Source organism: Canis aureus, chromosome 12 (genome assembly GCF_053574225.1).
Source record: "Canis aureus isolate CA01 chromosome 12, VMU_Caureus_v.1.0, whole genome shotgun sequence".
Lineage (NCBI taxonomy): Eukaryota > Metazoa > Chordata > Mammalia > Carnivora > Canidae > Canis > Canis aureus.
Window position 1 is genome coordinate 36,044,827 of NC_135622.1, and position 9,251 is coordinate 36,054,077.

The following is a 9,251-nucleotide window of genomic DNA, read 5'->3' on the forward strand; positions in this document are numbered from 1 at the left end:
AACAATGAGGCAAGTTGGTTGTTCAGTTAAAAAATAAGAGCAGAGATTTGAACACAAGGTTGTCTAGTATTAAGACCTTTTTTTCTTTTTCCTAAAACATCCTGCACAGAGGAGCAGGAAGGAAGAGAGCATACCCTCAGACTTTGTTGGTCCCGCCTCCTGCCCCCCACTAAATCCTTCCTGGTAGTTAAAAGTTAGGGTCCCTCTTAATGGCTCTTGAGATGCTCAGCACTTCCTTATCTCAGGGCTTAACAGCTGTAACTATCTTAGATACAACTGTCTCAGCTATCTGCCATTAGACTATGGCATCTATGAAAGCAGGGTCCCTATCTGATTTTTTTGGCTGAAAAATAACCATAATAGCAGGTAACATTATCAGGTCTCATATGCCATGCTCTGTTCCAGATGCTTTACTTTACATGGACTAGCTCCTTAAAGCATGCCCCAGGGTCAGAAGCTTTGGCACCACCAGGGAGTTTATTAGAAATGCACCATCTCAGACCTCTTGAATCAGGACCTCCATGCTGAATGAGATTGCCAGGTGATTTGTATACACGTTAAATTTTCAGAAGCACATTTTGTCTCACTCAATCCTCACCACACACACACACACACACACACACACACACACACACGCTACCTACTGCTATTTGCAGATAGGGAAACTGAGGCTTAGAAAGATGGCATCCCTATAGTGTAGCCCACAGACCAGACCCATCGCAGCTGCTCAGTACCTAGTAGGTGGAAGGATGTCAGGGCAACAGGTAGGCAGGAGAGGACAGGTTAAACGTCTGACCTCTAGTTCTGTGTAGTTTGTTCTGACTGCAGCAGCAGGTGGACTGGGAGTCCCCAAAGCAGGTGAGCTGCAGCTACACAAGCTGCATCCTTAGCTCAAGTTGGGTCAAATCCTGTGGTGACCAGCAGCATAAACACTCCAGGAGCCAGGGGCAAACTCTCCTCCACAATATACTGTGAAGGAAAATGTAGTCTTTAAAAAAAAAAAAAAAAAAAAAAAAAAAAACACCTATTTATTTGAGAGACAGAGAAAGAGCAGGGGGGGGGAAGAGCAGAAGGAGAAGCAGACTACCCACCAAGCAGGGAGCCCGACACAGGGCTTGATCTCAGAACCTGAGCCAAAGGCAGACACTCAACTGACTGAGCCACCAAGGAGCCCCAAAAATGTACAGTCTTGATTACAGTGAGGTTAGGTGCCCTCCCCTTCCCCACATGAAACATCAGCCCACAAATAAATGGTTACATTTATAACTCCTACAACTTAGTGCAAAAAATGTCAGGTTCCTCCTTATTTTTACCCAAAATATACAATTTGGACAAAGTTTAACAAATGGGCATGAAAAAGGCAGCAAATAGCTTTAGAGGCCCCCCCCCTCTTTTTTTTTTAAGATTTTATTTATTCATTCTTGAGAGACACAGGCTGAGGGAGAAGCAGGCTCAATGCAGGGAGCCCGATGTGGGACTCGATCCCGGGACTCCAGGATCATGCCCTGGACTGAATTGATTCAATGCACTTACGGTGTTGGGGTAGGAGGAGAGAGGAGGGGACCTGACCCTGATCATTTGCTCCTTCTCTAAGAGCCCAGACTCCTTAACTAGTGACGATCATTACTTCAGGAGATGAAGAATAAGCAGAACAAGAGAATGCACCCATATCAAATTGTTTTACTTCTACTGATTAGTACCTTCATTGTTAATAAGCGTTTACCACCTGCTAGTCACTCTTTCAGGGCTTCATTACAATTCATTCACTGAGTCCTTACAGCAACCCTATTATTAACCCCACCACACCGGTAGAAAACAGAGATGCACAGATTTGACCTCAGAAACCAAGTTTCTAACCATGACATACTTTTATCAAGATACAAATCTTTTGCATGGGGAATTAACTGGGGTTGGGGAAGGGAGGTACGGGATTAAAATCTGTTCATTTTGTAAAAGGAAGAAAGGATCCTTTAACATTTCTTTTTTCATGAGGGCCCAAAATGAACACTTAGAGGTGTTTACTTTGAGAGCTTTTTTAAATTTAAGTATATTCAACCACTCCTCTGACCAGAAGACCTAAGAGGTCTTGTTACACACAGAGGTTTTTCGTAATTTGACCAGGCTAACTGGCCAGGACAAGCAGCAGAGAGTGGGTGAGATCGGAAGATGCTTGATATAAAGGGACACCTCTCAGCTCACTGCCCACGCTCATCTGTCTAGTGGAACAAGCTAGAACAAGGAGAAAATCACTCTGGAAAGGAACCTTGCCATTTTGAACCACAACTAGTAAAGCATTAAGAATGCAGCCTCATTCTTAGATGTTGGGAAACACTCTGATATATGCTACACAGGCCCTAAGAAGAATGAAAAATGAGCAGGAGCCCATCCCCTAGCAAAAAAACAAAAACAAAAACAAAAAAAAACCCCCAAAACTCCTATTCATACTTTAAAACCTAGTTCGAATTCAAATTCTTTTCACCTTTGCCACCAGAGCCTGAAAAGATCATTTCAGATCCTGTGATTCCTGGGACAAATTTTAACCACCTATTTCACTCACCAACTAATTATATACACACACTTGCAAAATCATTTCTACTTGGCTTGAACTTGCATTATTACGTAGACTTTTTTTAAAGATTTATTTATTTATGCGTGAGACACACACACAGAGAAGCAGAGACAGGCAGAAGGAGAGCAGGCTCCCTGCAGGGAGCCTGATGTGAGACTCAATCCCAGGACCCTGGGATCATGACCTGAGCCAAAGGCAGACACTCAACCACTAAGCCACTGAGGCGTCCCTAAAATGTTGACTTTTTAAGGTTCTGCTACCTTACTCTTTCTAGAGATGAGAAGAGTGCAGAGGGTAGGGAACATCTGAGAGGTCCCTAAGCTCCCCAGCTGCTCCCAGCCTCTCAGCAGAAGGCCTTGTACAGAGTAGGAAATCAATGAGTGAGTGAGTGATTTCTCTGTAAACACAAGTCAGATCTGAAAACTCAGATTTGGAGAATTCAACCTCTGAGAAGTAAGGCTTTTAGTTTGTTACTCATGTGTGCTTGGTTAGTCCAGTTTTTTCTTCGAATAACTGAGCCATACTGAGATGTCTCCAAAATCCTGATACTATGTGTGCCACATATGGAACGCTGTTATTGGAACCTGCTTCACCAAACAAACTTGACCTTCCATCCATCTTACCATGGCTCATCAGATGGAATTCACATGCTAAAGCAGCACTGCCATCCCGCATAGTATGTCCTAAGCCTGAAAGATGTTAAACACACCCAAATTTTTTCAAGAATTTCACAATTAATGTCTGGAATGCATTTTTGGATTAATCTTCAAAGGATGACACAGTTGCCCTAAGATGAATTCAATATTTTTCCTTCCTCCCATTTGTTATTCTTTGGTCCTCCCACTCCATTATCTTTTTAGGATCATGGATCATCTACTTATTTCTCCCAACTTCACAATGCCTATCTATCCCCAGCATCCCGAAGCCATTCCTTTGTTTATCCAAGTCTTCACATCGAATCAAGCCACGCAGAACACAAACCTACACCATTTCACTAAATACCTTCCCTCACTGGATGTAATGCCCACAGTTTAAGGATTCTTCAGACAATTTTCTTCATAAATTAACCTATTCACAACTGCACTGCCAACATAATTGCATGTGGATTCTCCTGGTCACTGCTAAGCCTGAATTAATGGCAGCATCCATCTCTAGATGTGCAATTTTTGCCTTTCTGGTACTATGCAATTCACTTGCCCTTTGCCAAGTGTTTTATGTGACTGGATTCCTGAAAAAGTGAGGATTCTATAAGCTTGAGAGTCAAAGGAAGGTCACCAAGGCCTGTCATTTGTATATGTGCAGTGAATAGTCTCTCCATATTTTGTCAATATTTACTTCTGGGAGGAACTAATTATTTCCTTGTTTATTCGCATCGGTTTATCTTCCCATACCCTAGTTCTGTAATTTTATAGGCCCTCTGCTGGTTTTCTCTGAGAGCTTGCTCTAACTGAAGAGATGGAAAGCAAAACACATTCCTCAAAAACAAGAAATCCTGGGTGTTTCAAGTTTTCTAATACTAATATAGGAGTATTAACTTTGCCCCTCCCCTCTTTTTAATTAGTAAAATTAAAATCCATGGACTCTTGACTCCAAGTCCTACATTTCAGAGCAATGAGAGGAGATCCGTGTGGCTTGTGCATTAACCAAATGGTCGGGTACATTTTCTGGCCTCCTGCGGCCTGACCTCAGATCCTCCATACATTCTTTTCCAGGGAGCCATCATCTCCCTCCCAGACAGGGTCTTGCAGGGTGGTGAAAAGAAATTATAACCTTCTAAAGGCAACAGTGTCAGAAAACAACATTCTGTTTGCTGTAAGCACTCACCACATAAGCAGAGTATGCTTTTCCTTCTCACTGCCCCCATGAATATTAGGTGCAAGGAAAAGTTAAAATACCCAGGAGAAATAAAAGGACTATATTTTGAAGGAGACAGTTTGGTAGATCCCAGGGTAAAAACACACACACACACACACAGAAAGTTCCATAAAGATGAAGCTACTGAGTAAATATGCACTGGAAAATAGTTGGTACTTATCTATGACAGCAATCACCTGGCTCTAATACAACAAAGTTCTCAGGGCAAAGCCACTCAATAATGTCTGCCAGGTTCCAAATCACTGTCCTCACAAACTGTCAAACTCAAGTCATCATGTGCCCTTTTATTCCACAGGCAGAGAAGGCTGCTTATGCTCCCCCTACCTTGCCCCTATCCCTCACAACAGAAGTATGATGTACTATTTCACATAAGAGGGGGAAATGGTCTTCACCCCCATCTCATCTACTGTACAATCAAAACATTCTTCCTAGAACATCACACTTTGGTAATTTTTCAAAACTCTGTCTTTGATCTACCATCCAGTCTTCTTCCTCAGGAGTTCAGAATCCAAACTTGTTTCTCTGGCGATGTACCGGGAGGCAGGCAGCTGAGCCAAGGAACAGGCTGCTCAGGATGTCAGAAAGAGCAACAAGGACTCATGTAATGAGTGGAAATAGTAAAGAGACTTGTGCCCTCCTGGGGGCCAGAAAACACTTTTTAGACTGAGAGAGAGCAGGAAAAAAAAAAAGAAAAGAAAAGAAAAGAAAAAGGTAGGTGCTTGGCTCTATGCTCACTTTTTAAAATGCACTTAAACCCAAAACATTTTTTTAAAAAAGGAACGGTTTGGCTGATAACAACCTAAACAACGGTGAAAAGATGACCACGTGTAGTGTGCATGTCACATGACTCACAGGACACAACTCTTCACATTTAATCTTTCAGAAAATATTTTTTTCTTCACTATTCCATGGAGAAGGTTGTTCATCCATTTGCTCAATGCACATTTATTGAGAACCTATTATGGGCTGGTATGCATTAAAAACTGAAGACAGTGAGCCACAGATTGGAAGGTGTCCATTATTGCTCCTGACTTACCTAACTCATTATGTGAACCACAGTTAAAAAAACATGACTTTTCCCCCCACCACAAAGCCAGAACGGAGAGGAACACAAATAAAAACTACTGCAATTTGGCAAACAGAGCAATGTAACTAGTATTTATGTCCTCGAAAGCAGGTAGATTAGTCATGATGATATTTGTACAACATGCAATATGATTTCTCAGTGTAGACAATTAAATAAGTTTTCAAAGCAGTTTTCATTAACAGATACAACCAGTAGGGGTCATTTTAGTGCAAAAATTGCAATGAAAGAGACTTCAACATGAATAAAAGATATCAATTCCTATTCGTGTCAGTTATGATAATCGTGCTTCAGTGTGTGAATTTCTGAATAAAAATGGAAACTGAGGGAAAAACTAGCCATTGAGAAATTTCTTGCAAACAAAAAAAAGACAGCACCTTTCTGATAACTGACATTTAAAGACTCCGCTAATTTGTAAACGGGGAAAAAAAGGTCACTTATCCTATGTTTTCCATAAATCTCGCAGTAAAGTGAAAATACTTGAAATTTTAGACAACTGACAGTATCTGTGTAAATCCAAACGCTATTATGCCAGGTAGCACTGTTCCTCTTACTTTGGTTTAATGGATTTACAATACAACTTAACGGATTTCAGAATTCCAAAAAAAATTAGATTAAAAAAATGCTGAGCACCTAGTTTGGGCAGCTGAAAACAGTCCTGATAAATGAAAAGTGTTGCTAATTGAGATATAACCATGGAAACAAATACTTCCAAGCATCTTCAAGGCTAATACCAAGTGCATGGGGTGTTACCAGAAGAAAGGAAGCTAAAAGGGATCGCATCATTTCAGAGGAATGAAAAGCTCACCAGCAAATTGCCAAAATAACTCTATACTGTGATACCAGAAGATTGGTGCCAAAACACTGGGTTACTGGGAATGTGCCCCGGGCTCCACATCTCCTTCACCAGATATCCATCAAGAAGAAACAAAACAAGGGTTAGAATTGTTAAAACCTCCAAAAGTCCTTCTGAGAGCATAGCAGTTTCCACTGCAGTTAACCTCGTTTCACGTTGCTTGTTCTTTTTAGATTTATGGAAGGCTGGCTTAAAGTAAATTATACACTCCAAGTGGTGGGATCCAAAGATGGATCTTTTAGTCCAACTCATTCAGAATTCCCAAAAATCAAACACACAAAATTGTATCGAAGTTAATCTCCTGGCCATTTTTTTTTTCCTGATGGGAGAAATAATAACACATGTTTTAACATGGGACTTAACACCAGGGCAGAGGCTTTTGTGTTTCAGGCACCTAAACTCTTCTAACCCAATGTCCTAAGGGTGCAACAGGGCATGCATGGCCCCTTTCCTCAGAGGAGAGCTGCCTTCACTCCTTACCGCCCACTAGCTTCCAAACCAGAAAAGCCTCCTTAATTTTCCAGAACTGTCCAAACTCTAAAAACTACAGGTATAAATAAATGTGTGTGTATTTAAAGAAAATCACGGAATTGACGTCTCTTAAGAGACCCACTGTAACCTTAAGATTGCCACCAGTTTTTCAGTTACCTCCGCACGGGAAAACATATACACGCACACAGGAGGATGCCTCCGAATCAATCCTCCCCTGGTGCCCTGGGTCCGGCTGTGAGTCCTGAGGAAGGGATCAGGTCAGAGGTCGCCTGTCCCTCCTCCTCTTCCCCCTCCTCCTCCTCGCTGCTCTTCCAGAAGTAAGGCAGCGGCTCTGCACCACGATGCCCCAGAACAGCATCATCACCCCGACGTCAGCCCAAGCAGGGATCCCGCTTTCAACTGGTGCTCACCGAGTCCTGCCCATTATTAGCCAGAGAGAGAAAGAACTCCCTGCCTCTCTCTCCTGTCCCCAAACCAGACCAAGCACCCGGAGGCCGAGGCAGGCGGGCAGGGCTCAGGGATCCACCCGACGACGGGAGGCTCACTACTCTGACCGCTTTCTCCCTCCGTCAGGCTCCGCACCGAGGTGCACAACGCCTGGTGGGGAAAAAAAAAAAAACAAAACAGCAGAACAGCCCTCGTTGTCAAACAAATAAACAGCAGGAAGCGGCCACACGACAGAAAACACGCGGGTATCTGATCTTGAAGAGCAGTCGTGAACAGTCAGCAACAACTTTTCACTCCTGGGCGCAACACCCACCCCCCACCCCCTCCGCCCCCATTCACAAGAGAAAGCCTTCGGCTGTTCTCAATAGGCAAATAAATGAGTAACCACCGTCTGTAACTTCCCCTGCGCTGACATATTCCGGAGCCGAAACTGATTTACATGCGAAGGAGGAGGAAGGGGGTGAAGGAAGCGCGCAAGGGAAAAATAATACGAGTAACACTGGGAGTGTTAGCAGAAGACACGTCTCCTCGCCAGCAGAAGAGGGACTTTGGAGGACGGTGCGCAGCACTCGGTTGCACACTGCGCCAGTGCGGGAGGGCGGCAGCGGCCGGACTCCCCCGGGGCCCGCCGCGCCCCCACCTCGCCGCGCGGGGCCCGCCCCCTCCCCGCAGTCCCGGCCCGAACCGCCACACGTGCGCGGCTCTCCGCGCGGCCGCCCTGCCTCGCCCGCCCCCGCCCGCCCCCGCCCGCGACGCGACCCCCGCCTCGCCGGGGGGAGGGAGGGAGGGGGGCGGGCGGGAACCGGGGGGCGCGGGGGCGCGGGGGCCCCCTCCTCCCGCGGAGCCCTCTCTCCTCGGGAAAGTCTCGGCCAAACTTTGTTCGGCGCAGCCAGGTGGGCGGGGGCCCGCGCGGGCGGCCGTACCTTCGCAGACGCCCACTTCGTACTCGGTGATGGAGTCGCCATTGAGCGGGGGGCGGATGACACAGCGCAGCCCCCGGTCGCAGGCTCCGTGGAGCCCGTAGGCGCCGCCGCAGCTCTCGTTCCTCTGGCGGGCGCACATGTAGCAGCAGCCGCAGACGCCCTGCACGATGCTCCCGGGGCAGCTCCTGGGCTCCTCGCACTTGGACTCGTCGCAGGGCAGGCAGACCAGCGCCCGGGTGCCGGAGCGCGCCAGCAGCAGCAGCAGCCCCAGCAGCGAGACCGGGAGGTGCCCGCAGCCGGCCAGCCCCCTGCCCCCCGCCACCAAGTACATCCTCCTGCGCCGCCGCCGCCTCCTCCTCGCAGCCGGGCCGGGAGCGGGGCGGGCGTCCTCCCCTGCGCGGGGCACACGCGCCGCCGCCGCCGCCGCCGCCGCCGCACCCGCAGCCCGCGGTCCTCGCCGCCCCCCTCGGGGCCCCCGGGGCGCGCCTCCCCTCGCGGGGCGAGGCCCCCGCCCCCTCTGCGGGCCGCGCCGACCCGAGCCCACTAGCGTTGGCGCCAGCGGTGGCTTCCCCTCCTCCTCCTCCTCGTCCCCGTCCTCGTCCTCGTCCTCCTCCTCCCGGGAGGGAGGGGAAAAAAGAAAAAAAGTTTCCTCCCGGCAGCTCCGGTTCAACCCAAACTTCTGGCGGCGGCGGCGGCGGCGGCTGCGCTGGGCTCCAGCCCCGGCCGGCGGCGCCTCCTCCCTCTCCTCCTCCGCGTCGGCCGGCCCCGCGGCGGTGGTGGCGGCGGCGCAGCCCCCGGGCCGGTGCCCGCCTCCCGAGCCGCCGAGTGGGCGCGGTGGCGCAGCACAAGGTCCGCGGCGTCCGCTCCGCGCGCCCCGCTCGCCTCACTCCTGCGCGGCTCCTCCGGGCGCTTGTTTATGGCTCGAGCCTCCGCCGCCCGGGCTGCGCCCTCCCCCATCCTACCTCATCCCCCAGACCTCGCCCCCCCGCGCCGCGCGCCGCTCAT

The 9,251-nt window shown here is 48.2% G+C and overlaps 1 protein-coding gene across 3 annotated transcripts in view; it reads right to left on the minus strand.

Moving 5' to 3' along the window:
* Nucleotides 1-8,627, minus strand: part of CRIM1 (cysteine rich transmembrane BMP regulator 1) — a 184,463-nt gene extending 175,836 nt beyond the window's left edge. For 2 of the 3 annotated variants that reach the window (XM_077843629.1, XM_077843628.1), the window contains exon 1: nt 8,247-8,626. In XM_077843629.1, coding sequence (XP_077699755.1) covers nt 8,247-8,577 — 331 coding nt within the window. In that variant the 5' untranslated portion in view covers nt 8,578-8,626. Of the gene's footprint in view, nt 1-8,246 lie in introns of all 3 variants that reach the window. The other variant, XM_077843630.1, reaches the window with a different exon arrangement.
* Between the last annotated feature and the right edge of the window lie 624 nt (nt 8,628-9,251).